Source organism: Aspergillus uvarum (assembly GCF_003184745.1).
Source record: "Aspergillus uvarum CBS 121591 unplaced genomic scaffold BO82scaffold_35, whole genome shotgun sequence".
Classification (NCBI taxonomy): Eukaryota; Fungi; Ascomycota; class Eurotiomycetes; order Eurotiales; family Aspergillaceae; genus Aspergillus; species Aspergillus uvarum.
This window is the reverse complement of record NW_020291332.1, coordinates 267,732-295,421: the sequence shown is the minus strand read 5'-3', so window position 1 is coordinate 295,421 and position 27,690 is coordinate 267,732. Positions and strand designations below refer to the sequence as shown.

Here is a 27,690-nt window from a genome sequence, read left to right as displayed (position 1 = left end):
CAATTCTTCTCTTTGCATTATGTTTCTAGATTTGAATAGTCTTGTGTCCAGAGTCGTCAATAACAATGGTACCACAATTCAGTACTGCTACATCACAACGTATAGTCGAGGTGGCTAATCACGTGGCTGCTGTGGTCTCCCGAGGGATTCCGGGGCGAAAATAATGCTGGGGAGCTCCGGTCTTAAGCTGAGCTGAAGTGGTATTACTTAATCCGCGGCCATACTCTTTTGGGGAGCTGGCTGGAATATTTTCTTCGCCGGTCCGATGTCTTCCCCTTGAGCTTGATTTCCCTTTCCTCTCCACACCAGCAGCCATTGCACACATCTTTAATCATCTTGTAAGCTTGAATTCCTGTAAGTGCACCTCCATTCCTGTTCTGCCCGACCCCAATTGGTTGTGAATGCTGCTTTAGAGGACGGGATTTGATGATGAGGCGCGCGTGTCTCTCTCTCCATGGAAGTGGATGGAAGAGGTCCGACAGCGGCAGTTTGGGGGCTGCTGACCTGCTCGCCCTGTTAGCCTGCTAGCCTGGTTGGCAGCCTGAGGCTCCACGAATGACCAAGCGGGAAGACTGCACAGCTGGTGGCTGTGGCGGGACGAAGTGCAACGAAGCTGACCCTGAAGCGGTATAGTGCGAACTGCCCCTCCAGCAACAATGTTCTCCCGAAGCCTGAGGTCAACAATAACCCCACCTTGCTCGTCCTTCGCTTCTCGTCCCCTCTTCTCCATCCCCAATTGCAACTCCCCTTCTTTCCTCTCTCTTCGTTCTTTCCATCAAACATCCGCAGCCATGTCTGGAAACACTAAGGCCTTCTTCGACGTCGAGTACGCCCCTGTGGGCACCAGCGCCCGTAAGTCTTGCCTTTGATTCTCTTTTTCGATTTTTTTGCCTCTCCAGCTCTGGCTACTGCTGTTGCCTGGCGAGGGAGAGGAGCAGCCTTTTCTTACCCCTCTTTTGCAATCTGTGACGGGGTGAGAGGAGGTCAGGACATGCTTCGTCTCTCTCTTACTTCCAATAGAGTCTGCCAATGGCAAGAGAATCTCTGGCTGACATGATTTTTTTTTCTTCGACTCTCCAGCCAAGGTTGGCCGCATCAACTTCAACCTCTACGAGAAGGACGTCCCCAAGACTGCTCGCAACTTCCGTGAGCTCTGCACGCGTCCCGAGGGTCAGGGCTACAAGGGCTCTACCTTCCACCGTATCATCCCCCAGTTCATGCTCCAGGGTGGTGACTTCACCCGCCACAACGTAAGTTTCTTCCACTGCCCGCTGGTTGACCAGGAATCAGAATTTTGACTGACATGCTCATCATCCAGGGTACTGGTGGTCGCTCCATCTACGGCGAGAAGTTCGCCGATGAGAACTTCATCTACAAGCACAACCGCCCCGGTCTCCTCTCCATGGCCAACGCTGGTCCCCACACGTAAGTTCTTTTCTTCCAGGAGCCCCAAGGCGCAGCCCCCGCTAACCTCCAAATCAACAGCAACGGCTCCCAGTTCTTCATCACCACCGTTGTCACCTCGTGGCTCGATGGCAAGCACGTCGTCTTCGGCGAGGTTGCTGACGCCGAGTCCATGCAGGTCGTCAAGGAGCTCGAGGCCATCGGCAGCAGCTCCGGCGCTGTCCGCTCCGCCGTCAAGCCCAAGATCGTCAACAGCGGTGAGTTGTAAGCAGTTTTTAGCCATTTAACGAGCCAAAAATATGTGATACGGAGTGGGGGAAAGAAGAATGAGTAAGGTGGACCAATAGGACTCTTTCTCTTTTTCTTTCTCTCTCATCTAGTTGCTTCCCGCTTTTTTCTTTCTGGTATGCTGTAATCTAGAGTGTCCATATTGAACTCTGCATATGTTCCGTCCCTGGTTGTCAGACGCGAATGTAGTAGCTGCACGTAAGACGACGACTATTTGCCTGCATGCATAAAGCATGGAGTCGATATATTGACGACTACTATGCAGCCCCAATGCGACTCGTCATCCCTCACAACTACCTACTGCTGAGTTCGAACTAGAGTCCGGGTGTTACGCCATGATGAAATCAGAACCGCGGGCTGAGCTGAGGGAGGGCAACCAAGCTGAACATTTCGGTCGAGAGGTGGCAAACCAACCCCGCTTGGGATAGCGGGGTAACTTTTGGCTCTGACTGATGCCCGGAGGCGATTGCCGTTTGGTTCCGACACCCAGTGACCTGCAAGTGCAAGTTGCAACTGTACATCCGTCTGCAAGGCCAGCTGCATTGCATTCTTGCCTTGTGCGGTGCATTAGATTTCCGGCATATCAGCGTATAATTCTTGGTGCAGTGCTTTACAGTTGTTGACCTGATCGTGGAGGTGTTGGACGGAGATTTGTCTCTGAGGTTGCTATGTCCAGATGAATAAATCGTGATTAGTTGTGCGGTGGCTCAATGCTTGATACGTGCCTTTCTGACTAGCTTTTAGATCTTGTCGAATTCTTTTTTTTTTTCTTCTGGGGTTTGAGGGGAAATGAGCTCGAAATGTGCATTGTAGGGTTGTGGATTGGTTTGTTCAGCACAATTATCCCCCGTGTTGATTATCTGCTTTGTTTGGGTTATGTGCGGTCATTCCAGTTGACGGGATTGACGGGTTCGGGCGTTGATTGGACTGGACTGGACTGGGCTGGACTGTAGTGGACAATTGGGTTGTTCTGTTATTTCTGAAATCTTACCCTACTTTACTCTACGGTGTACTCAGTAGATTGATGAGAGAGTAGAAATCTGTGTTGGTTGTGGATGGAGCCGTAGTGACGATAGCAGGATACTTCTGGATCATGCAATACGGTATGCAGCTCATCCTCTGTTCCACCGTCCATGTATACTGTATCTCCCTCTCCATGGTTCTGCGTAGCTCACATCAGCTCTTTTCGTCCTGTAGTTCGAACGCGGCTCGATGCAACTGCATCGTAGACTTAGTCTCCCTGACCATCTCCAGTCCCAGTATATCAAGACCAACCCCACGAGGGTCGAAGTACAGGATGTCTAACCACAGCACTTCGTCACGGCGGTAGCATCGTTTCTGAACACAGACAGATACCATGTCAGCCATCGATCGGAGAAACCCGAAGCAAAGAACAAGAGAAACAGAAGAAGAAACCTACCCCACCACCCCCACCCCCTCCCCCATCACCTCCCACGAAAACACAAACGCCCCCAGAAACGCCCCGAGGATGATGCAGATGATGATATACCCGTTGAAATACATCGCCAGCAGCATGACGAAGTACGCCACGGCGAACTGCAGCATGTGCAGGGTTGCGCGGACGAGTTGCTCGGGGAGGGTTGGGCGGAAGGATGGTGCTGCTGTTGCCGTGCTTGTTCCTACAGTAGCTGCTGCTGCTGCTGCTGCTGCTGCTGGGACTGCGTTCTTGCACCGAGAAGTTGAAGCAGCCGGCGCTAAGGGCATCTCCCCCTCTGAAGGATCAAGGGTTGAGAGAAACTGATACCGCAACCGGGCCCGCCGGACGAGGAAAGCATCGTACTCGCGCCCGACGCGGCGCAGGAACTCGAGGCACACCACGAGGCAGATGGTGCCGAGGCAGGAGCCGGCGAACATGCTTTTGGTGGTTATGTGCCAGGATTTGGAGAGGAAGCCTTTTCCCCCCAAGGGGGGTGGTTGGGTTAGAGGGTGGTCTTGGTTAGGGTTGCGTTGCGTTGGGATTGGGGATGGCGTACATGCGTCGATAGTGGTCCAGTTCCAGAGCATCTGGTTCCTTCTTTAGTATTGACGGGGAATCTTGTTGGGTGGAGGAGATGGGAGGGGGGTGATTACGGAGATCTGGCAGCTGCCTGTGCCCATGTCCATGTCCATGGACATGGAGGATGCGGTGCTGGTGCCCATGGCGGCGCTGGTGGTTGCCATGGTCATGGCCATGTTCATGGTGGTGGATGTGGGCATATCCATGTTGGAGATGGATTATCTGAGTATAGAGATGGAGATGATGATCTTTCTTGGTGATCAATGTTCTGGACACAGCAGGGGTCTGGAGGTTGATATAGCCAGCTTCACCCTGCATCGATACAATAGGATAACCTCAACCAGCTCACCGCAGCCCAAACCCATCGTCTGATCCATCAAGCATGGCAAAAGAAAACTCGCTCATCCTGCGCAGATTCCAAGACTTTGGCACCACGATGCCCACTCGCTAGCGAGCCATACCCCCCCTGACCCGGCCAATGGGGAAGATGCAGCGCGCGCAGAATTGAGCAGATTTATGCACTCCCCACCCCCCGGGCCCTCTCAGACCACGACCGTTCACGTCGACCTAATGAAAGGAATTTGCAATGTCGAAAGAAAGCGTACTGAGAACTTCCAGAAATCCACGCCTAACACCGCCCATGGCATTCGTTTCACGGGGTATATACACAAATATTTCGCCTGCCATGCTTTTTCATTGCAACCAAACACCGAAAAAAAAAAATAAACAATCACCGACGAGCCGACTTCTTAATCACCCCCTCCAGAATCTCCCGGATCTGCTTGCACCCGTCAATGCCCACCGCCAGCATGGTCTCCACATACGAGCAATGCACCTTGGAGTCCATCGTCAACATCGACACCTTCATCTCGTCCTCGTCATCGTGGATCATCGCCGCCTCGCCGACCGGCACCGTCGTCGTCGTCCCCACCGTCAGGAACGGCAGCTCCTGCTCCTCCGGCAGGGACAGATCCAGCAGGGGGTCCAGGAAGTCGTTGGTGGGGTCGCGGGGCGTGGACGCGCTGCCGCTCATGCCGGCCGTGCAGGCGCACAGCAGCCCCGGCATGGGGATGCCGGCGTCGACGAGCGCCAGCGTGCACGCGTTGACGGCCGCCGCCAGCAGGGAGCCGTCCGCCGACAGCACCGAGACGTGGATGCTGATCGTGCTGTGCGGGTAGAGGTAGGTGTGCAGGTGTGACTGGAAGGCGGAGCGGAGGATGGTCCCGATGCGGGAGGATTGTCTACACAGATAGAAAAGAGATCAGGGTTAGCAGTGTCCTGGTAGCCATTATGTTCCTCGTAGGGATGGGATTCCCTTACTTGTCACTTCCACCCGCACGGCGTTTCCGATCCACCCCCGCGAACCCGGCGACGTTCACGTCCACCTCCACGACCGCCCCGGACGAGCCCGCCGAGCCGCCAGAGGCATCCCCGCGACGGCCCTCCGCGGGCCCGTGGACCGAGCAGATGATTGCCGTGTTGCCCATGGCCAGGTATGACGAGCCGGAACTGGCGGGGTTGGTGGAGATCTGCGCTTGAAGGAGCCGCAGCTCGTTCCAGCGTCGGCCATCCAGGCGTAGTTTGGTGAGCGGGTATGTCGTAGACGTGTCGAGAGGCATTTTGCTTTGGATGTGTGTGTGTGTGTGTGTGTGTGCTCAATGGCGTCGAGTTTCCTGTGTGGGTTGCGACGGCGGAGAGAGAGAGAGATGGAGAAAGGGCGACTTGCGAGAGTCCGATTTTGCTCCCCGCACCAAACGTGCAATTCGACTTTTGTTGCTGCGACGGGGCGGCACAGTTGGGATTAGAGAAACTGAGGTGATGACCGTCCAAAGATGACGTTCCTTCAAAGAGTAGGTCGAAGAGGGTGATGTTCAAGCGCGCGCGTAGAGTAATGGAGGGAGAAATGGCGAAGGGATTGAAGTTGAGGTTGCGGAGGTTGACTTTTCGGCGCCGAATTATTCTGGGTTTGATCAGCTCGTTGCCCAATCGGGAAGCCGGCCAGCCCACTGGGCGCTGCCATCCTCCGCCGTCTTGTGTCTCCGCATCTCCAACCACTCACCTTTCTTTCAACCTGCATTTTCATGTCGGTAACAACTCATCCATCTGGCAGTCAGCCTCAACATGGGCTCAGGATGGGAGCCAGGGGACTCGGATGCCACTACAATTGGCACAGATGACGATGACCTTGACACCCCACGTCCCTCCGCCCGCCCTGCTTTCCCTCGTATGTCTCCGCATTCTGTTCTGAATCGTCAAGCTGGCGTCTCGCTCATCTTGTGAATGTGAATGCAGGTCCACTCTCGACCCCAGGCGATAGAACACCGCGTCCCTCGACGAGCACCCGCACACCTATCAAGCAGCGGTCCTCGCCTCCTGAAACCAAAACCCCCATCGCCGTCTTGGACATTGCCGGCGACAGCGACAGCGACAATGCATCGTCCTCATTCAACGAGGGCGCGGCCGCCTACGAGGAGTTTAAGAACCGGAAGTCCCTCAAACGCAAGCGGCAGTCCACCAGCGCGCGGAAGAGCAACGCCACCAAGCCTCTCAAGCTCGAATCTCCCGTCATCAACGCCTTCGTTGGCCGACTCCCGAAATCGAATGCACGAGCCAAGCCGCGGCGGCCGCTAAAAGAGTATGGCGCCGAGTATTCCTCCGAGGATGAGCTGATGGAATACACCCTCCCCGACTACTTGCAGAGGCGTCGAGTGCAGTTCGACCGCCGGGCGGAACATCTCAAGGCGTCAGGCCTGAAGTTGCCTCCCAGCTACGACCAGGTCGAATTCTCGGACGACGAGCGGCTCGAAATCCTGCAGGAGAAGCCGGCCTTTCAACATCTGAGGCCGTGTAATCACTACAAGGATATCACGTTGCCTTACTCGCTGGGGCTGATCCCCGCCCCCATCGCGCAGTGGCTGCGTCAATATCAAGTGGACGGCGCTGCCTTTTTACATGAGTTGTTCGTGTACCAAAAGGGCGGAATCCTCGGTGACGATATGGGCCTAGGGAAGACCGTGCAGGTGATTGCCTTCCTTACGGCAGCCTACGGGAAGACGGGGGATGAAAGAGATGCGAAGCGCATGAGAAAGATGCGCCGCAGCGGGCAAGACTGCTGGTATCCGCGGACGCTGATCGTCTGCCCGGGGACCTTGATCAAGAATTGGATCTCGGAGCTGGCCCGCTGGGGCTGGTGGTCGGTCGATACCTACCACGGCGACAGTAAAGAGCTTGCGCTCCAAGCTGCAAGGTCCGGGCGAATTGAGATCCTGGTCACCACATACAGCACCTACCTGCACAACAAAGATGCTGTCAACATGGTGGATTGGGATTGCGTCATTGCGGACGAGTGCCATATCATCAAGGAGCGCAAGTCGGAAACGACCAAAGCGATGAATATGATTAACGCGCTCTGTCGGATCGGCCTCACGGGCACCGCGATTCAGAACAAATACGAGGAGCTTTGGACGCTCCTGAACTGGTGCAATCCGGGCAAACTGGGCCCGGTGACCGTCTGGAAGAAGACGATCTCTGAGCCTCTCAAGCTCGGGCAGTCGCACGATGCCACTGTGTACGAGCTCCGCAAGGCCCGCACAACAGCCAAAAAGCTTGTCGAGAATCTCCTGCCGCAGTTCTTCCTCCGGCGCATGAAGACTCTGATCGCTGACCAGTTACCCAAGAAAGTCGACCGGGTCGTCTTCTGCCCGCTTACCGAGACGCAGGCCGCGGCCTACGAGAACATCTTGGAGAGCGAGATCGTCACATACATCAAGACGTCCACCGATCCCTGTGACTGCGGGTCGGGGAGGAAATCCGGCTGGTGCTGCCACCAGCTCCTGCCTTCTGGCGCGAAATGGCAGAGCTACGTGTTCCCAGCCATCGCCGTGCTCCAGAAGCTCAGCAACCACCTCGCCATCCTCATCCCCCAGGGTGGCGATCCCGCGGAGAAACAGGAGAAGGACAGGGAGATGCTCGAGCTGGCGGTGCCGGAGCAGTGGGAGAAGCTGTACCGCTCGCGGGACTCGATCGTGAACTTCGCCAACCCGGAGTTCTGCGGCAAGTGGAAGGTGCTGCGGCAGCTGCTGAAATGGTGGCACGCCAACGGCGACAAGGTGCTGGTGTTCAGCCACAGCGTGCGCCTCCTTAAAATGCTGCAGATGCTCTTCCACTACACCAGCTACAACGTCAGCTACCTGGACGGGTCGATGAGCTACGAGGACCGCACGAAGGTGGTGGACGAGTTCAACTCGGACGCGCGGCAGTTCGTCTTCCTGATCTCGACGCGCTCCGGCGGCGTGGGGCTCAACATCACCTCGGCCAACAAGGTGGTGATCGTCGACCCCAACTGGAACCCCTCGCACGACCTGCAGGCGCAGGACCGCGCCTACCGCATCGGCCAGTCGCGCGACGTCGAGGTCTTCCGCCTCATCTCCGTCGGCACCATCGAGGAGATCGTCTACGCCCGCCAGATCTACAAGCAGCAGCAGGCTAACATCGGCTACAACGCCAGCTCGGAGCGCCGCTACTTCACTGGCGTGCAGGAAAACAAGGACAAGAAGGGCGAGATCTTCGGCATGGACAATCTCTTCGCCTACCGCACCGACAACATCGTCCTCCGCGAGATCGTCAACAAGACCAACGTTGCCGAAAGCCGCGCTGGCGTCCAAGTCATGGACATCGACCTAACCTCGATGGCGAAGGAGGAGGACCCCGACGATCCCCTCAGTCATAAACCCCAACCCGCCACCCACGAAGACACCACCACCGACGCCGTCATGAACAACCTCGCCGCCATGATCCGCGGCGAGACGTCAACCTCTTCATCAACCCGCACCGCCCACCACTCAAATCAAACCACCACCCCACCCCGCCACGACCCAATCCAAGCTATCCTCGCCAACGCCGGCGTCGAATACACCCACCTCAACAACGAAGTCATCGGCCCCTCCAAGATCGAGGAACGCCTCAGCCGCCGCGCCCAGCTCACCGCTGATGACCACCGCGCCCTCGACAAGCGGGTCTTCGGTGCTGCCGCAACCACTCGCAACTCGCAGTCCCAGTCGCAGCTCCTACTGTCCTCGCAGCCACCCATCAAGTATAAGTTCCACCCGCCGCAGGGGGTCCGGAAGCGGCAGTTCTGTAGTATGGCCAGGCGGTTCGGGTTCGCAAATGCGACTGAGTTCGCGTTGGTGGTGGAGGGGATGACGCAAGCGGAGCGGCGGGCGTGTTTGGAGCGGTGGTATGCGGAGCGGAGGGAGGAGCTTTTTGCTGAGGTGCAGGTGGAGGAGAAGAAGGAGGTCAAGGCGGAGGGTGATGGTGGTGGTGGTGGTGGAGATGTAGGAGGGAGAGGAGGTTGAACTGGTTTGGGATTTATGTTACACTAGCTGGCGATTGGGTTCCTTCCGCCATTCTTGAATCATTCTCGGTTTGATATCAGTAAGGGCGCATATTTGGCGACACTATTTCCACGATTCGGATTTATTGGATTGGACTGCATTATCGGTCAGGATATGCAATATATGGCAACAAACAAACGATACCCCTTCTTTCATCCGATACGTTACATGAGGTACGATCTTGCAAATTGAAATATTATATTATCATTCAGTGGGCTGAAGTCTATGGTTAAGGCTGAAGAAAATAACAATAAAAAGGAAAAATGGTCGCTGCTCCTTCCCCTCATCGGCCTTTCCTCCCAATGTGTACGAAACATGGGTATGTATCTACATCAGAGTGGCTGACCTTATGTTCCCTTTCCCCCTTTCCCTTCCCCCCCCCCTCTCCCAAATCTCTTGTTGAAACTTTTTTTGAATCGCATGTTCCGTACTATAAAATCAATCGGGTATCCAGTATAGTATGACGCCGAAACGGTAGTAAGCTCGTCCTGCAAGCCGGTGTTGAACCATAATTATAGGCTGTTGTGCAGGTCTTTTTGGAAGGCATATCCACAACAACCGACTTGCCCTACCCGTTCCCTCCTATGTCCCATCGCTGTGCGAGCAATCCCTTGGCTCGTGGACTCGCGGGCGATTGTCGCTCGCTCAGTTCTCCTTCGCATCCACGTACGCGTCGATATCGTTGGTGCGGGAATCCTTGCGCTCAACTGCTTCCACGACTTCGGGCTTGGGCTGTACCGGAACAGGCGCCTCACCGTTGGCCACCTCGTCAGTGGGAACGGTTTCGTGCGACTTGTGCGGGGGGATCTGATATTCGGAAGACTCCGTCTGGCCGTCCAGGATGGGAGCGATGGCGAGAATCTGCTTGGCCGCAAGCTCAGGGTCATGCGCGTCGCTACTCCATATTAGTCTCGATTCCGATTCCAGGCACGCTCGACGTGCGCAAAGCCTGGCAACTTACACATGCGCATTGATGATCCAATCCAAGTCTTCCTCGCCCTCGTCCGGGCCGTTGGGCCCACCCTGCACCCGACGGAAGAGTCGGGGGTGCCATTCGACACCTTCATCGACCCGCTTGGCCGCCTCCTCCCGTTGACGGTCCTCGATCTTGGTCTTCTCATCCGTGGCCGCCTCGTGGTTTCGGGCGATGATGGCCTTGACGGTGCTGTGCCATAACCGCTGGGACTCGCGCTCGCCTTGCTGCTCGAGAGGCCGGGTCAAGGGGGCAGTGTGCTTGGCGTGGGTTGCGTCGAAGAGAAGCTCCTTCTTATGGGTCTGTTGCCGTTAGAATGACAGCTCAAGGTGGGGCAGGGGCTGGTTAACATACATGCACATCCTTAATGTACATCTCACCGTTCCAGAGTCCGGTCAGCTCGTAGTAGACCTCACCAGTCTTCTCGTTCTTGATCGTTCCACCAATAGCATTGTAGGTGCCCGAGAAATAACCCTTGGTCTTGAACTCAATGTCGGCGACAAGGTTGTTCTCCGGGCAGCGCACGTAGCTGTGGTCACCAAGCTCATACTTCATTTTTCCAAACAATATGCCGCGAGCGTACATGTTGGGTTGCGTCAAGACGCTGGGACACGTTAGAAAAGCTTCAATCACCCCCGAGCGCTTAAGGACCACCTACTATCGCTCGCCCTTCTCCTTATCTTGGCCGCGGTTCAAGAAGCGCAGGATAGCAATGCCTTCCATCATACTGGCGGCCGAGTTCCCGAGAAACTTGCTGCGTGGCTTCAGGGTGCCGTCAATGCGGATGTTGTGTTCGGGGGCCATGAAGAAGTAGCTCGACTTGGGCGGGTGGTGCGAGGTCTGTTCAGAGATATAGTATCCGCGGGTTCCGTCGGGGTAGTCCCAGTAGCAGGTATAGGTCTCGCCCAGGATCGGGTTCAGCGGTTTCTTCACACCGCTGTGGAGGGGGGGGTTAACGGGGTCCGGAAGCGCTGGAAACAAAGGATATGAAGAGTGGGAGGACCTACGGTGGTTTGATGTGCCATCCGCTCAGGTAGAACTTGACCACAGAGACGAAACGTTCGAGGGGGTCATCGATATCGGGCATAGGCAGCAGGGTCTCGGGGTGTGCCATGAAACTGATGGGAGGATCAATGAAGTCAGCGACCGCAATTCCGCTGCAATTCTCGTCTCCACCTACTTTGTAATGCGCTCCAGCATGGATCGGGGTTCGAGGATGAAGGTAGGCAGGACGACCCGACTGAGATCTGCTCCCGGTCGGAGCTGCGAGATAATGTGGGAGAGGACTAACAGGGCCGGTTAGCAACAGCCAAGCCATAATTCTTGCGGGAGATTGTAGATGTGAACCAAGTTCTAGATCTATTGACCCCACCTATTCATGTATACAACCTCTTTTTCGAGGTGGGGAGAAGGGCTGATCCATACGTACCGTTGCCCTGATCGGGCTCGACAATCTCATCGTCCCCGCTCACATTCTCAGGCTTCGGCTCCTCATGGGAAGACCTGCTACCTGAATGGAAGAAAGAGCCCCAGTCAGCAGACATAATGACGGGTGCGTCGAAGCAGATCAATAGGGAGAGAAGTGGTGTTGGGCTGGGAGGAAAGAAGGAGAGAGTAGAGGAGGAGGGAGAGAGTGAGAGTTGAGAGTAGGAGGGGAGGAGAAAATATGACGTGGGGAGGAGGCAGAGAGAAGGAGGGGATCTCAACCTCCGGGTCAAAGCCACGGCAGCATCAATAACATTCAACCACCACTACTACTTCTACTCACTTGTGGGACTAGCCACCGACGAACGACGTCGGATATGGGGAATGGTTATGGTCATGACTATCCGTGGGTTCTGGCTGTTTGGGAGAAGGCTGTGAATTTGATCTCTCCCGTGTCCAACAAGAAGCTATAAATGAAGATGAGAAGCCGAGAGAGAAAGATTAGGAATGGAAGGCAAAAGAAATGGAAAAATATATAGAATAATCAGCAGAGAAAAATCTCCTGCTGCAGGCTCAGGCAGTGAAGAACAACTACCACTGATTGCGTCCCGTTAGACCCTTTTTCTTTCCTTCTCGTTTTCGTATGTCTCGTCCCTTTTCGTGTCTAGTTCGAGCAGAAGTGAAATTAATTTCAATCAAATCAACGATGACAGCCGCTCGGCTAGGGTGCTGGGAGGTGAGCTTTGCGCCACAAGCCACAATCAGGTCAGAAGAGGCGGTCTCAAGATGTTCGTCTGAGAAATTCTGGTGGACCGGAGAGACACCGGTGAAGAGTCTACTGTATTTATATGAAAATCTGTCTCTATGAGGGAGGAGGGGCGATCTTTCGGTGCATCGGATGACGTTGATCGTCTGCCTTGCCTTGTCTCAAGGCTACGATTTATACTCTTGGGTGGTCTTTTTCGCCTCCAGATGAACGAGGCCCTACTATAGCGATCGTGTTGGTATTTCTGGTCTGGAGAGGGATTGGGATCACGAATTTTCTTTCGATCTTGTGGCCTTGTAGAGGCTTGAGATTTTCTGCACCTCTCCGGGATTGCTGCTCCTGCTGCTTTGGCTTTTGGCTGCTTGCTTGCTGCACCTGGTAAACAAGAGGGGCGACCGGCTTGGCGGGGTGGGGGTGACTGGGAATGACAGCCCAAAGATGTTTCAAGTTTCGACCTCATTGCAGGAGGGAGTCATGGACTTTGTTCCATTGACGTCTATAGTCGACCGTTTTATAGCCCTGGTTCGGAGGGCCCGGGGTCGATCGCTGCTTAGCCGTGAGGGTATCTCAACTGTGAGCCACACTCGTCAACCCTGAGGCAGCATGGCCTCATCGTTCCCCTCACCTTCCCGTGATCTTCTCCCCAGAGGCTCCTTCGGGATGGCTGCAGCATGACGTGAAAAGCACCGGGCCAGATGACCAGCGAAGGGTTCTGGGATCAGTCGTCCGTCTTCTGACTGAGTCGTTTTGCATCCCTTGCTGTGGGCGATATACTCTACACCTGTTTCAACAGAGGCAAACTGCAGACTGCATGGGGGTTTCACGGGCAGTAAGGCGACAGATCGCAAGCATAGCATCATTGCTTGTCGTTATTGTACTGCACTGTAGTAGGATGAAGAGTTGATGATCAACAACAACTGCCAGGTGCCGGGGGAGCTGTCCCAAAGCGGGCTAGCAGCGGCGGGTATGATGAGTCAGCGGCGACGAGCACAAAAGCGGCGTCGTCGCAAGCTTCCCAATGAACGCAAACTTCCTTCCATTCGCAATTCTTCAGGGCTGCGGCCCGTGACTTTTTATCAACAACTGCAACTGCAACTGCACACATCCTGTAGACTTTCTGCGTAAATGAGCCACAAATAATGAGAGGCCACCTTGAGGTATGTATTCGAGATATCGCAGTTGTGTGTGTTTTTGTTTTTTTTTTTTTTGCCCCTTCGCATCTCTGTTTGCAGCAGCATGATGAGTTTATCTTTATTGGAGCTGTCCGAGCCAATTATGCGGACAAATCTTTTATACGCATTTTTTACCTGATCCTGCATTTTCCTTTCTGCTTGTTATCATCATCAGAACTTGTCGGATGAATTATTCTGACTGGGAGTAGACATTACAGGGCCCTAGTGAAAACATCTTTCAACCTCCTTGACTTGAACCGACAGAGAACAAAGCAACGACACGACCACAACACAACAGCAGATTTCCTGAAGAAATTCAACGCGTAAAAGCAGAAAAAAAAAACCCCCTCGTGGACCCACTTCACCAGATAGGCTAGCCTCATAAGATACCTTACTGCACCTTCACTACTACCTTTACCATCCTACCTTCCTACCTTCTTATTCACTACCTACCTACTATCTACCTGCCCATCATGGCCTACGACCCCCGACTAGTATCCTCAACAAGCACCAGTGCAGGCACTGCGTCCACCACCACAACCTCCGCTCCACCCCCACCCCCACCACCCCCGGAGCACCAACCACAACCACAAACCCAACAACAACAACAACAACAACAACAACAACAAGAACAAGAACCAATCCACCAAGAACCAATGCGTGCCACCACGCGCTCAGCCACCAACACAACCACCACAACCGACAATGCCGCACCGCCCGAACCCACCACCACCAGCTCCACAGCCCAACCACCACCCACAGCCAGCGACGCAGACTCCTACAAACTCCGCTTCTGCACGGTGTGCGCCTCAAACCAAAACCGCTCAATGGAAGCACACCTCCGCCTCTCAACAGCAACCCCCTCCCCTTTTCCCGTGATCTCCTTCGGCACCGGCTCGCTCGTGCGCCTCCCCGGCCCGACGGTCACGCAGCCGAACATCTACCACTTCAACACGACGAGCTACAGCCAGATGTACGAGGAGCTGACGGCGAAGGACGAGCGGCTGTACCGGTACAACGGCCTGCTGAACATGCTGGACCGCAACCGCAACCTGAAATGGGGGCCGGAGCGGTTCCAGGACTGGGTGCCGGGCCTGCCGCGCGTGGACCACGTCGCCAAGGGGGATAAAGGCGCGCTGGGCACCGAGGGCGGCGTCGTGGATGTCATCATCACCTGCGAGGAGCGCTGCTGGGACGCCGTCGTCGACGACCTCATGGCCAAGGGCGCCCCGCTCAACCGGCCGGTGCATGTGTTTAATGTCGATATCAAGGATAACCATGAGGAGGCGCTGGTCGGCGGCAAGGCGATTCTGGAGTTGGCGAATCGGTTGAATGAGGCGGCCCGGCAGGAGCGGCGGGCGGCCGGGGCGGAGGCTGGGGAGGCTGCGGCTGCGGCGGACTGGGAGAATGGGCAGGGCGAGGCGAGGAGGAATTTCGATGAGCGCGTGCCTGAGATTCTCGCCGCGTGGCAGGAGAAGTGGCCGCATTTGCCGGCTTTGTGGACTCTGGCGTGGTTGTAGTGACAGAAACAAGAGTGGATGATAGAGCTTCATTGTTTGGCATCGTTATATGAGACTCCCTGTTGATTACCTTTCCTGCCGGGTTGACTTCGGGTGTAGATTTGTAGTACCTTAGACCAGCTGTGAGCGTGCACGGTTGGTGGGTGCTTTCCTTTGTGGCTGTAGCAGGGATCTCGGTTCATGAAGTTCTCCGTCGGTCATGGGTTGATTACTTCCACGACCACGTACAGTACACTACAGTACAGCCACTTCCCTCCAGCCCAGCTATGACCTACTGTAGTCTAACAACAGCAATGGCCTTCAGAATAACATACTTTGAGTAGTAACCTTCCCTTCCCCATAGATCAAGTAAATAGTCTAGATTGACATTCATAGCATGCCTCCAAACACCAACCAATTATCATACAAGACACAACATCAACAGGATATCACAACCTATTTGCAAAACTGCACGTGCTGTATATTGCACTGTCCGCCTCCCATGAATGAAACCCAAAAGACGCCAGTATCCTTCATCCCATGAAGGACACCCCCACCCTTAACACCGGAAAACAAAAGAACAAACAAGGTATGCAGCTAACGACCCCAGCACGAAAGAACAAACTCCAGAAGATCGGAGGAAGGTAGGATAGCACCGGCAAGGCCCTACTACTGATACAGCTCCCCCCGTTGGCCGGCGGCGCGTTCCAGCTCCCTCCGCCGACTGGCTTTGCCCAGACTGCCGCCGCCGGCGCGGTCCTCGCGCTCCTCCTCCATCAGCGCCGTTTCCTCCTCGATCTCCTTCTCGGTGTCCTCGCGCAGACCCAGGATGTCCGGGGGGATGAAGCTCATCTGCACGCTGGGGGCGCCCTCGATGTAGCGGAGCTGCTCGCGGATGGACTGCAGCAGGCCGGCGAGGTAGGGGCGGGGGTTCTTGTTCTCGAGCTTGCGCATCTCGGAGAGCGGGGGGAACAGCGAGAAGTCCGGGCCGAAGTGGTTGCGGAAAGTGACGGTCTCGGGGATGTTGGGGTCGATGACGTCCTGGGCGTCGAGCAGGATCGAGGTCTCGTGGGCCCAGGCGCGGGAGACGTTGCGCGGCGTGTAGCCACCGCCGCCGACGACCAGCAGCGGCAGGTTGAAGGTCTTGACGAAGGCGACGCACGCGCCGTGCGCCGAGACGTTGAGGTTGAAGCAGCCCAGCCGGTCGCAGCCCAGTGAGTCGGCGCCGCACTGCAGCACGATGGCGCCGGGCCGGTAGACGTCCACGCACGAGCCGATCACGTCGCGGAAGAGCTGGATGTAGGACTCGTCGTCGATGCCGTCGTGGAGGGGCACGTTGACCGCGTGGTGCGCCCCCGGGTTGAGCGGGTGCGTCGGCCCCGTGCTGTCGAGCGCCCCCGTGCCGGGGAAGAAGTTGTCCTTGTCGTATTTGTGGAACGAGACCGTGAGCACCCGGTCCGTCGACCAGAAGGCTTGCTCGACCCCGTCGCCGTGGTGCACGTCGATGTCGATGTACATGACGCGCGGGTGGAGGCGGAGGAGCTGCAGGATGCCCAGCACGATGTCATTCACGTAGCAGAAGCCGCTCGCTTCGGACTTTTTGGCGTGATGGAGGCCGCCCGACCAGTTGATCGCGATCTCCGACTGGTTATTGCACAGTTTACGCGCCGCGTCGATGGTGCCGCCGGCGTAGAGCGAGCAGTAGTTGTATAGGCCGTCGAAGATCGGGCAGTCGTCCCCAAAATTGAAGCGCGCAATGTTCTCGCTCTGTTCCGAGTTCTCCATGTCTCCCGGGTTCACTTGGCGGAGGAAGTCGAGATAGTCGGGCGTGTGGAACTCCTCCATCTCCTCGTATGTGGCGCGGCGAGCCAGGTACAGGTCCATCGCATGGTGCATGCCATAGGCCATCACCAGCTGTTTCGTGAGAGTGAGCCGCCAGGGTTTCATCGGATGCGATTGCCCGAAATGATGCAGTTCGACCGCGGGATTCGCATGCCACGAGACGCGGTAGCCTTGAGGACGGGCGACGCCATTCTGTTGGCGTTCGTGGGTGACTTTGCGATCAACGGAGAGCGTGGGTGCGGAGGTCGGAGGGGCGTATTCTTGCACAATGGCGGAGCGGGCCATGGAGATGGTTGTCGAGGAAGTATCGGAGGAGAGGGATGAGAGGTAGAGGTAGATCGATTCGAAGAGACCGTTGAATTGGTTTCAGATCATTCTTGCGCCCAAGGGAGAGCAGAGGCGAATTGCATGCAGCGAAGAAGAGCGAAAGAGAGAGAAGTGGAGCGGAGCGGAGCTGGGGTTGAATCGCGGCACGGCAGAAAAAGCTCGCAATCACCTGCCAACTGGACAGTCCCATTATTGCTGCTTGATTGAAAGCCTCAGCTTCAACCTCCCCTTCCCCGTCCGAGCCGAAACCGACGCTTGGGTAAACATCGCCGAGCGTCGGCAAGCATCAGCAAGCAGCTTGCATGACTTCAAACAATCACTACCCATTCGTAGTAGTTGTATGTGCCAATGCTCTGATCGGTCGCCTCTGCCGAGAACTCGCCCGTGGCATTGTGTTTCTCAGATCCGAACCTAGGCCGAAAGATTACCTAACGTCCGCCGATGTCGGTTGAGCAGCGATGACATTTTCTAAGAGCCTACTTTTGCCTTGAAGAATTATGGGTCCTAAAGAACGGTCGGGGCTCGAGACGAGTAATGGGTGAGGCAAATCTGGGATTCGGGCAATGGATCAACGCCCTATAAAGCCAGCTCTATCGCCCTCAAGACCCGACTCTGAGTGGCGACGTCATTGACTTTTTTCTTCTCTCTGAAACACTACTTTACTTACTCGTGTATACAGCCGCCAACATCCATCATGCCTATGGTAACAGCAGCCACAAGCCTACGACAGGCTCTCGCGGACCCCGAGGCATTCGTCGTCGCTCCCGGGGTGTATGACGGTTTCTCCGCTCGCATTGCTCTCGGGGCAGGCTTCAATGCCCTCTACATGGTGAGTGGCAACGCAAGCCCGGCCACACTCAATTCTGCTAACAAGCTCGCATAATAGACGGGTGCCGGTACAGCTGCCTCCGTTCACGGCCATGCGGATCTGGGTATTTGCACCCTCAACGACATGCGCGCCAATGCGGAAATGATCTCCAACCTTTCCCCAACCACGCCCGTCATTGCCGATGCGGACACCGGATACGGCGGCCCGATCATGGTTGGTCGCACGACTGAACAATACTCGCGCTCTGGAGTTGCCGCCTTTCACATCGAGGACCAAGTTCAGACGAAACGCTGCGGCCATCTTGGAGGCAAGATTCTCGTGGACCAAGACACCTACGTGACGCGGATTCGCGCTGCCGTACAGGCTCGTCAGCGGATAGGTAGCGACATCGTGGTGATTGCGCGAACAGATGCCCTGCAGGTCCGCGGCTATGAGGAAAGTGTGGCACGACTGCGGGCGGCGCGCGACGCTGGGGCAGATGTAGGGTTCCTCGAGGGCATCACATCTAAGGAAATGGCTCGACAGGTGGTGCAGGACCTGGCAGGGTGGCCACTGCTTCTGAACATGGTCGAGCATGGAGCGACACCAGACATCACGGCGCAGGAAGCCAAGGAGATGGGATTCCGGATTATTATCTTCCCATTCGCAGCCATCGGGCCAGCTTATAAAGCCATGCAGGAGGCGATGGAAAAGCTCAAGAGGGATGGCATCCCAGGATTGAGTAAGGAAATGACACCACAGATGCTGTTCCGCGTTTGCGGGCTCGACGAAAGTATGAAGGTGGACGCCGAGGCGGGCGGCGCTGCCTTCGAGGGAGGGGTTGAGCTGCAGAAGTAAATCGTCGCCTTCAAACTATGTCTGTCATGATTACTATATTCTGATGTCTGTTAATATTGCCAATGTAAATCTTGTATAATTGTATGAAACGAAGTGACTGTTGCTGTGATATGAGTGCGTATTAATCAAGGTCGGGTTAATTAGTCTCACTGTGTTCGTCCGCGGCAACCGGCAGTGCCTGAGTCGCTTTCCGGTCACCAAGTCACCTGACACGGGATGGAGGGGGAAGATCGCACAAGAGCTGACGAGTCGCTCTCCTTGACAGGAATAGCATCATCTCAAACCGGACAGGCAGCACTTTAAATTTGGTGGCTCCCAAGTCCAGAAAAAAGGAGTGTAGCATGCTATTCATGAAATGGTCTAGTGTTAGACTTAGGGGGGAGGTAACTTGGCAGATTTCCCAATCCTGTCATTCTCAAGTAACCGAAAAAAGGCTCGCGGTTCCGAGCGTTGTTCCATAGTTGAGCAACTCTGGTTCCGTCTCATCCAGTCCGCAACCACCCAAGGGAACGTTGTTTATTTACTGGCCTCAGTACTCTGTAGTTTCTCGGCAAGCACGGGCTCGAGAATCAAGTGATCCAGACCAACGTCGGTCACCCAGGAGGGTGGATAAACTGAGTTTCGACCATTGAAATTGGTGTCTCTTTCTCTCACGGGCCAACCTTTGGTGGGTGGCGATAGACATCACTGTGGGCTTGGTTATGGTCAGTGGGCGCGACTAAGTCAATTCAATTCCACTGGTCTGTTTCGTACTGGTAAGGCACAGTGAAATAACGCTCGGCCTATGTTGTTGCAGTCGCTGCTCACCATGAGGTTGTTCCTGCAGCGGCCATCCGACCGCGACATTCGTTTCAGGTGTTTCTCGATTTGGGGGCTATCCAGGGTCCTTATGGCGCCGGCTGGCTTGCGTGATGGCATCCAGGGACGGAGGGGCAACAGACCCTGAAGTCCCTGAAGGGCCCTGAGGGTATTCGTGTCCAGCGTGTAGGCAGTTACAATACCGACCATTCCGTAACAGAGCCCGTCCGTATTGTAGGCATCTCCGCAACACGACGGGGCAACACGACCGCAGCGCACCGACTGTCGACTTGCCTAGAGAGAGTAGTCGGATATCGAATGAGCAAGAATAGATGGCAATGAGACTGTTCAGTCCGTATAGGCAGTGTACGTGTCAAATTGATACGCTTCCCACCCTATTCATTCCGTATCATGATCATCCACAAGTCCGGCTTAAACAGTGTCTCTATCGATCTCCCCCGCGATATGGCCATCGCACCGTCGCTATTGACATCATTAGTTGGTTGCCCGATGATTCACAACGGTGACCCTCGTGGGTCCTGACGTGGTCCATTGAAATTACAGCGGTGGTTGTCCTGGCTGCGGATAGAGTGTAGAAGGAGAGGTGAGGGGGGTAAGCTGGGTCTCGCAGGGGATGACGAAGTTGCAGGCAGTGCGCCTGCAGATTGTGACTCTTCAGCAGGCACGTATCGATAAGCAGTGCGCGATGGCTTGAATGGGCTGAATTCCTCAGATCGGGCAGCAGCATTCCTTGTGGTGGATAGAAGCCATCCGCGAGATCTAATCAATCACGAATGTCGCGGACAGCAGTGTGATAGTGACTTGTCTGTTAGTGAGATACATTGATTATGACGTGTCGGAAGGATCGAGAGAGATCGTGGAGATTTCACTGGGTGTGAGATGGAGACGACGAGGCCTTGCATTGTTGCTGTTGCTGTTGCTGTTGTGGTTGTGGTTGGATCGTCGAACCTTCTGGCTGTCTGCTTCAGCAACCTACTACTCTACTGTAGGTACCGTCAGGCCATCTTCACCCATCTCACCCATCACTCATGTGCATGTAAGGTACCAGGCACGGTAATCTAACGGTATGATACAGGCGGATCGACAGAAACAATCCAGGGAAATCCGAGCCTCGAGCCGCGGTCTCAGTGGGGCAGACCACCAATGGCTGCGCAGAGTTGACTCTAGTTCAGGAACCGCCCCCCTTTTCATTTAATTGTCGGTCTCTACGGGTCTTGGTGTGCCTTCAATCCGTGATCTTGACCAACAAACTTCCCCCATCCCCAACTGGACGGGGAGAGTCTGGCTCGATGCTCGCTCGTTTTCAATTTCGAATTTAATTCTTTCTTTCCCCCTCCCTCATCTCTCCTCCCTTCTTCTCCCTTTCTTCTTTCCCTCAATCCATCGTTCTTCCAGGTGCTCGCAACCCACACTCCTTTGTCGATTGCTTGTTTCAGGTCGAGGGCCTCATTATTGTGTTGCTCTTGTCACTCCTTATTCACTTGAACTGCCTATCAATCACTCTTTCAACTGCGTCTACCCTGGTCTCGATTTGTGGTTTCAACTTAAACATCCGTGATACCCTCGTCTTGCACCTCTTTCATAGCAAAAGCCAACACTCTCATCAAGACTACTACCATCATCAATCTTCGCAATGCAGCTCAAGAACTCCATGCTTCTGTTGACCGCCTTGACGGCTGGTTCTTCCGTTGCTCGCATGCACGGCCATGAGCGCCGCCACCACCACCACGAGAAGCGCAACGTTGGTGACGAGGTCTACGCTGTCATCGATGGTGTCCTCGAGTCCTGGGTCAACGACTGGTCCGGCTCTGCCACGACTACCGTCGAGTCCAACAAGGCTGCTGCTACCGTCGCGGCTGCTGCCACTATCGAGGTGAGCGCTAACGTCGCTGCCTCTGCTACCGTTGCCGCCAGCGCTGCTGCCGCTACTTCGAGCTCCGCCTCGGTTGTCTCCTCTGCCGACGGCACCTGCAAGTCGTGGTCTGCGACCTCGTCGAGCTACACCCGCTCGGGATTCGGAGCCAAGTCCAACGCCAAGCGCACCACCGATGCCATCTACTACTCCGGCAACGTCGGCAGCCCCTGGGGCAGCAACATCATCGAGGTCAGCGAGGACAAGGCCTGTCTCTACCAGTATGTCGTCCGCTTCCAGGGTAGCTCGTCCGACGACTGGACCGTCAAGTTCTGGAACAAGATCGGTCCCAACGGTGGCCTGAACGGCTGGTACGGCAACTCGGCTCTCGAGTTCAGGATCAAGGCCGGTGAGACTCGCTACGTCGCCTTCGACTCTGACTCCCAGGGTGGCTGGGGTGCTGCCAAGGGTGACTCTCTTCCCACTGACGAGTACGGCGGTTACTCTTGCACCTGGGGTGAATTCGACTTCGGTAACACTAGCAACGACGGCTGGTCCGGCTGGGACGTGTCCGCCATCCAGGCCCAGAACGCTGGCCAGGAGGTCCAGGGTATGAAGATCTGCGACCACACCGGTTCCAAGTGCTCCACCATCGGCAGCGCTCTCGCCTCTGTCATCAACGCCTACACTTCCAACCTCGCCGATGCTGACGGCATTGGTGGTAACTCCAACGAGGAGGCTGTCCGCTTGGACGTTGAGCTTGACTTCGCCTAGATCGTCTCCGTGTGATTTGTCGTTTTCCTTCTTTCTCAGATTCCCCTTATGGTTTCCTTTATGCTGGGTTGGAAGCTCTTAACATGTGTGATTTGCCGGATACTGTGAACACCATCCAACTCCTATTTTCTGTTTCGAGTGTACATACCAATGTTATCGTATCTTTTCCTGATTGGTGATATCTGATAGTTGTAGTTTGGTTCTAGAGTGGTACCCTGGTTCACCTCGACCATTGTAAGGAGTCCTAAGGCACTGCTTTATTTATTCTATGCGGTTTGTCTTGATGTGGTCTCCTTTGTTCTTTGACTCAACCCCGAGACCCAGTGTCGATATTAACATGTTGCTGGACAAAGCCTTTTGTCGCTGTACTTCCCCCCTCTTCACATTTCGCTCCTTTGAGTAACGCATACAAACAATGAAGGGACCAACACTAGACCATGAAGTAGTAATATCCGGTACGGCTCGTAACAAGCCCGATATGACTAACTTATTGCAGGAATCTGGCGTGGTATTCGATAACTCGCTTCTTTTCTCTCGTTCTCCCTTGTGCTTTCCTTCTGAAGTGAAGTTGCTAAGCAGTATTGTGATTAATAATGTAGTCGATAGTGTTGGCCGCGGCGGAGGCGAGAGGATTCCTGAGGCGGCGATCAGGGGCCGACGCAGGGACCACGTGCCGATAGGCGGCGTTTCGGCGTCATTTTCAGCTTTCCCCTCCGCATAATTGTTCCTTTCTGTCTGCTTGCCTCCTCCGTTCCCTTGCCACGACTCACCAGATTGTATCACTGCCTAGCATGGGCTGGGTCGGAGTCGCAACGCTGATTGCGGCTGCATGTTATCTTATTTACCGACATCCGCCTGCTACCTGGGCGCCTCAGCCTCAGCCTGAATCTCTGCCTGAGAAGACATCCGCGAAACCGCCCACTTCTGAGAGCACCAGAAACGCGGCAGAGACTCTGGAGCCCGACGTCCCCATAGAAGATACCCAAAGCACTCCCAAGGCCTCTGCGACGAACGTGCCTTCTGTTGAGATACCGTCCTTACGCCTGGACAACGAGGCCAAACCAGATGTCGCGCAAGTCCATCAATCCCGCCACAATGGACCGCTAGACCCCTTTTCCCCTCCATCGACAACAGCAACAGCAGCAGCGACAGCACCGACAACAGCAATAGCCTCCCAAACCAAACCAAGCAATGGAAGTCTCATGCCTCCGCCACCGCTACCGGTTCCACAAATCACCCCTCCCTCCGCCCAACCGTCCGCGACAGTTCCAACTACTTCCGCCAAAAACACGTCCATGCCTCCGCCACCCCTCCCCCGACTCCGCCCAACAGCAACCCGACAGCAGCCACAGCAATCACTATCATCCTCCCTGACCGCAGGACGCTACCCTCCGCGCCCAACAAACCCCGCCGCCGGGCTAGCAGGATCCCTGCACCCACCTCCATCCGCAGCCTCCTCCCTGCGCGCACCGCCGAGCCGCACCTCCCCCTCCTCCCTCGCGCCGACCAAACTGAACGTGAAGCCCCTCTCGTCCTCCGCGTCGAACAAGAACAAACACATCCTCCAACCGGGGTACTCGCCGCTGGACTGGGCCGCCCTGACGTCCAACCCGAACAACAACCTTCGGGGCAAGAACCTGCCCCCGACGCTGATTCGGGTGACGCCGTCGATGCTCAAGGCGCAGAACGGGCGCAAGGGGGCCGACGCATGGACGTCCTACCAGGGGAAGGTGTACAATATCACGCCGTATCTGCCGTTCCACCCGGGCGGGAAAGGGGAGTTGCTGCGCGGGGTGGGCAAGGATTCCGGGCAGCTGTTCATGGAGATCCATCCGTGGGTGAATTGGGATGCGATTCTGGGGGAGTGTTTGGTTGGGATTTTGGTGGCGGAGACGGAGACAGAGAGCTTTGGAGAGGTGAATGAGTTGGATGCGATGGATTGAGCTGGAAGGGGAGCTGGTGTTGCTTTAGACGATGATACCCTAGATTTGTGACTGTGATATATATGGATATAGGTATAGCACCACTCATAGAATATATCAACTGACTATGCTGTCCACACACCTCGCGCAACAATTAATAGGTAGTATTGACAAGATTACCATTGTTCAATACACTTTGTTTTGTTCAAGAATGACCAACCAACCCAAACCGCAGACTCCTACCCTCTATCCTGCCTTATTTGAGAGAGAAAAAAAGCCGAAATCTCACTCCCAAATAAATGCATCTCAAGACCCAAAGCAAACCTCCGGTACCCCAGTGTATTCCCTCAAGATATTAGTAGGTGGTAAAGTACCGAACAGAAGCACCCTAGTCCTAGTCCAACCCCTCCCGGGAGCGGAACACAGCCCGCCACCCACCGCGAACTCTCTCTCCACTAGCACTGGCACCTCTCCACTTGCCGCCCCCAGAGAACATAAAACGTAACCCATAACTTCCTTTCAACCAATTTCCCCTCACCACGACCACGACCACGACCACACCACACCTCCCCCTCCAAATCCCTCAACCAACCCACCAAATAACCTACCAACCAAACCAACCAAACCACCCCCCAAACAAGATGCGCTTCCTCGCCCTCGCCCTCACCGCCCTAACGGCCACATTCACCACCACTTTGGCAGCTGCCTCATCCGACCTCGGCATCGAAGTCACCCACCCCGTCGAATGCAGCCGCAAGACCCAGAGCGGCGACACGGTGCACATGCACTACCGCGGCACGCTGGCGGCGGACGGCTCCGAGTTCGACGCCAGCTACAAGCGCGGGCAGCCGTTGGTGTTTAAGTTGGGGGCGGGACGGGTGATTAAGGGGTGAGTTTTGCCTTTTTTTTCCGGGGGAGGGGGGGGAGAGATTGGGTTGCCTTCATTACACTGTTGGGTTGGGTGGATCGAGCTCAGCTGGTTGATTGCGCTGAACTGCGCTTCTTATGCAGATGCATTGGGCAGACAGACAGCAAGCTAACTTTTTCGGCGTGTAGATGGGACCAAGGCCTTCTGGACATGTGCATCGGCGAGAAGCGCACGTTGACGATTCCCCCCGAGTACGGGTATGGGAGTCGCGGCGTGGGCCCGATCCCCGGCGGGGCGACGTTGATCTTCGAGACGGAGTTGGTGGGAATTGATGGGGTGGCGAAGGATGAGTTGTAACTTGGGTCTGAATTTTGGTTGTGATTTCTTGGGAGAAAGGGTTGGGAACTTAAGGGGGTGTATAAGATGGAGGTGGGGGTGGTTTTTTTTTTTTTCTTTTTCTGTCTGACTCTTTAAATGCACAGTGTACGTCGTAACATCGGTCAATGCTAAAGTCCAGCTTTATTTCTAAGTGGGGCGCAGATATCTAAGGTATGCGCAGAAGCAACTTCTAACAGGTATCTCTATATACAGAAGGGGGAAAAGGTCTAACTGAATCATGCCCATTTGCCCAGCAGCGCCATCAGCAGCGCACCTAAACATAACAGTCCAAACGCGGACAACACCACGTGGATCGGGGCTTTGCGCATCGAGGTGCTGAACATGAACTCGTGCGCCAGGAGCTCCACCAGCGCCGTGTAGATCAGGATCCCCGCCGAGATCGCATCGAACACGCCACTGACGATCAACGTCGTGGCGCCGCTGTCGGCGTAGCTGTTGCGGACCCCCAGGCCGATGGCGATGGCGATCGGGGTGGACACGCCGAACCCGAGGCCCAGGAAATACGGCGTCCATCGCTTGGCGTGCGGCCACGGCACCGTGGCCAGCCGCGAGCCCAGACCGAGTCCCTCGAACGTTTGGTGGAAGACGAGGACGACGTAGAGCGTCACGAAGCCGGTGCCGGTGACAGCGAGGGTCAGCCCGATGAACACCGAGTGGAAGATGATGCCGAACTCCAGGATGAAGATGGAGGTCAGCTGCGCCATGTACTCCTCGAGGTGCGAGTGGTTCTTGCCCGCCTCGACGTCGTGGTGCTCGCGCGAGTGGCCGAGGTGGTCTTCGCCCGGTATATGGCCCTTGAAGTCCTCGGAGACAGCCACCGGCTGCTCGACCTGAACGTGGTGGTGCTGCTGCTGGACGTGGTGGTGGTGGTGGCTGTCGTCGTCTTCTTCGCTATCCGAGTCATGAGCGTGGCCGTGCCCGAAGCGTGCGTAGCGCATGACCATGAGCTCCACGAAGAACAACACCACAATGGTCATCAATACAATCGCTTCCGTCCACGAGTACTCTGTGATCGGCCCTGTCAGGCAATCGCTCGTCAAGGCCTCTTCGGCCGGGGCCAACAAGTGGATGAATGCCGTGGCAATGATGACACCAGACCCGAAATACTTCGCGACGAAGAAGGCCCATTTCGATAGTTTGCCGTCACTGAAGCTCCGCGCAAAGACGGGGAAGAGAGCGCCGAACGACGAGCCGATGAAGATCACAAAGATGGAGGAGATGCGCAGGCCGATTCGGCCGTCGTACTCGTTGCCCGTGGGGCAGCCATCGTCTCTGGCAATGAGGGTATGGAGAGAGTCCATGCTTTCTGCGCTCAATCGTCCTTTTCCAAATCCGTCGGCAACTCAAGGACCCTTGAGCCTGTGCTGTGTCCTGTGTTTGAGTGGCACGGGCCCGCCTCCAGGGACAAGGTTTAACGGGATAGATCGACCGCTAAAAAGCCAGTGATACTGGAGGAGTCCAATAATATCGCCGGGTGGGTGTGTGACAGGGGTTGTGGCAGGCGTCAAAAAAGGCACGTGGGAGGAGGAATGTGAAGGGTTGAGAATGCTGCCAGTGTCCGTCTGCAAGGTCCGCGTTCTTTATTAAGTGGTCTGCCTTTTTGGATCCCCCGCTCTTGAATGTTCGAAATCCAGTTGTGCGGCTGCCAGCGGGCACGTCGACAGTCCCCAAGGTCCTTGAGAGTTGAGACTAGTCAAGAATGCCCACGTCAAACTAGTGAGCGACGAGACAGCAGCAGCCTGTCAGATGGGGACCTTGGTAGCACAGTGGGTTTTGAGAGGGGGGGGGGGGGGGGACGACCAGCAGCTGCAGTGACTAAGAGAGCGATTGAGATGGCCTGACGACTCGAGAATGACCGACACGTCGCAAGGATGAACGAGCAGATGCACTGAGGTGATACAGGCGCAATAAGCAGGCGGACAGAGGCAATGGTCGAGGAGGCCCATCGTGGCGGCGATGAAGAATTCGACTCTGTTCTGGGAAAGGTGCGGGTCGATGTTGCAGTGGATGGGGACCTTGGAGGAAACCGACGTCAAATTCCTCGGGCACTTGGGGACCTTGCGGACAGGATGACCCTCCTTTTCTGGGACTGTTGATTGGCCCGGATCAATCTCGGAGTGGGCTGGTCACGTGGCTACACACCTGACATGATAAGATGTCTGTAGTCTACAATAGTGCAACACACTTCTTTATCTGCGCCGTGAGCGGAAAAGCGAGAAAAGCCAGTTTTATATGATACAGAGAGAAAGATATACTACGGAGTAGATTAAACACGGAGTACTCA

At 55.5% G+C, this 27,690-nt stretch overlaps 12 protein-coding genes across 12 annotated transcripts; 7 read left to right on the top strand and 5 right to left on the bottom strand.

The window, feature by feature from the left end:
* Positions 1-656: 656 nt before the first annotated feature.
* Positions 657-1,672, top strand: cyp4 (peptidyl-prolyl cis-trans isomerase; the record flags this gene model as incomplete). The annotated part of the gene is made up of 4 exons (XM_025631529.1): positions 657-852; positions 1,081-1,250; positions 1,319-1,425; positions 1,486-1,672. 4 exons carry the CDS (start codon positions 657-659, stop codon positions 1,670-1,672), a joined length of 660 nt encoding a protein of 219 aa, XP_025490871.1.
* A 1,321-nt stretch (positions 1,673-2,993) lies between these two features.
* Positions 2,994-3,828, bottom strand: BO82DRAFT_285960 (high-affinity Cu transporter CTR3; the record flags this gene model as incomplete). The annotated part of the gene is made up of 4 exons (XM_025631522.1): positions 2,994-3,030; positions 3,113-3,605; positions 3,687-3,717; positions 3,784-3,828. The coding sequence occupies 4 exons, from the start codon at positions 3,826-3,828 to the stop codon at positions 2,994-2,996; spliced, it is 606 nt and encodes a 201-aa protein (XP_025490870.1).
* Positions 3,829-3,961: 133 nt separating this feature from the next.
* Positions 3,962-5,623, bottom strand: BO82DRAFT_312656 (exosome non-catalytic core subunit SKI6). Its single transcript, XM_025632448.1, has 2 exons — positions 5,030-5,623; positions 3,962-4,950 (listed from the first exon to the last, which is right to left on the bottom strand). The coding sequence occupies exons 1-2, from the start codon at positions 5,326-5,328 to the stop codon at positions 4,440-4,442; spliced, it is 810 nt and encodes a 269-aa protein (XP_025490869.1). The 5' UTR covers positions 5,329-5,623; the 3' UTR covers positions 3,962-4,439.
* A 207-nt stretch (positions 5,624-5,830) lies between these two features.
* On the top strand, positions 5,831-9,473 carry BO82DRAFT_417373 (putative DNA excision repair protein (Rad26L); the record flags this gene model as incomplete). Its single annotated transcript, XM_025640020.1, has 2 exons — positions 5,831-5,985; positions 6,027-9,473. The coding sequence occupies 2 exons, from the start codon at positions 5,831-5,833 to the stop codon at positions 9,061-9,063; spliced, it is 3,192 nt and encodes a 1,063-aa protein (XP_025490868.1). The 3' UTR covers positions 9,064-9,473.
* A 274-nt stretch (positions 9,474-9,747) lies between these two features.
* BO82DRAFT_286047 (OSBP family protein) lies at positions 9,748-11,619 on the bottom strand (the record flags this gene model as incomplete). Its single annotated transcript, XM_025631527.1, has 7 exons — positions 9,748-9,997; positions 10,064-10,377; positions 10,430-10,679; positions 10,734-11,012; positions 11,083-11,193; positions 11,256-11,361; positions 11,505-11,619. 7 exons carry the CDS (start codon positions 11,617-11,619, stop codon positions 9,748-9,750), a joined length of 1,425 nt encoding a protein of 474 aa, XP_025490867.1.
* A 2,475-nt stretch (positions 11,620-14,094) lies between these two features.
* Positions 14,095-14,958, top strand: ssuA (RNA polymerase II subunit A C-terminal domain phosphatase; the record flags this gene model as incomplete). The annotated part of the gene is made up of 1 exon (XM_025631523.1): positions 14,095-14,958. The coding sequence occupies one exon, from the start codon at positions 14,095-14,097 to the stop codon at positions 14,956-14,958; it is 864 nt and encodes a 287-aa protein (XP_025490866.1).
* A 298-nt stretch (positions 14,959-15,256) lies between these two features.
* hosA (histone deacetylase HOS2) lies at positions 15,257-17,406 on the bottom strand. The gene has a single exon (XM_025635439.1). The coding sequence runs from the start codon at positions 17,062-17,064 to the stop codon at positions 15,607-15,609; it is 1,458 nt and encodes a 485-aa protein (XP_025490865.1). The 5' UTR covers positions 17,065-17,406; the 3' UTR covers positions 15,257-15,606.
* A 283-nt stretch (positions 17,407-17,689) lies between these two features.
* Positions 17,690-18,883, top strand: BO82DRAFT_355387 (isocitrate lyase/PEP mutase family protein). The gene is made up of 2 exons (XM_025635438.1): positions 17,690-17,935; positions 17,993-18,883. Exons 1-2 carry the CDS (start codon positions 17,801-17,803, stop codon positions 18,770-18,772), a joined length of 915 nt encoding a protein of 304 aa, XP_025490864.1. The 5' UTR covers positions 17,690-17,800; the 3' UTR covers positions 18,773-18,883.
* Positions 18,884-20,814: 1,931 nt separating this feature from the next.
* aspf4 (allergen Asp F4) lies at positions 20,815-22,646 on the top strand. Its single transcript, XM_025635437.1, has one exon. The coding sequence runs from the start codon at positions 21,225-21,227 to the stop codon at positions 22,215-22,217; it is 993 nt and encodes a 330-aa protein (XP_025490863.1). The 5' UTR covers positions 20,815-21,224; the 3' UTR covers positions 22,218-22,646.
* A 309-nt stretch (positions 22,647-22,955) lies between these two features.
* BO82DRAFT_355385 (cytochrome b5-like heme/steroid binding domain-containing protein) lies at positions 22,956-24,275 on the top strand. Its single transcript, XM_025635436.1, has one exon. The coding sequence runs from the start codon at positions 23,009-23,011 to the stop codon at positions 24,158-24,160; it is 1,152 nt and encodes a 383-aa protein (XP_025490862.1). The 5' UTR covers positions 22,956-23,008; the 3' UTR covers positions 24,161-24,275.
* Positions 24,276-24,730: 455 nt separating this feature from the next.
* fkbp3 (peptidylprolyl isomerase family protein FPR2) lies at positions 24,731-25,364 on the top strand (the record flags this gene model as incomplete). The annotated part of the gene is made up of 2 exons (XM_025633410.1): positions 24,731-25,028; positions 25,196-25,364. Exons 1-2 carry the CDS (start codon positions 24,781-24,783, stop codon positions 25,362-25,364), a joined length of 417 nt encoding a protein of 138 aa, XP_025490861.1. The 5' UTR covers positions 24,731-24,780.
* A 150-nt stretch (positions 25,365-25,514) lies between these two features.
* On the bottom strand, positions 25,515-27,184 carry zrfB (low-affinity Zn(2+) transporter ZRT2). Its single transcript, XM_025635435.1, has one exon. The coding sequence runs from the start codon at positions 26,705-26,707 to the stop codon at positions 25,622-25,624; it is 1,086 nt and encodes a 361-aa protein (XP_025490860.1). The 5' UTR covers positions 26,708-27,184; the 3' UTR covers positions 25,515-25,621.
* Between the last annotated feature and the right edge of the window lie 506 nt (positions 27,185-27,690).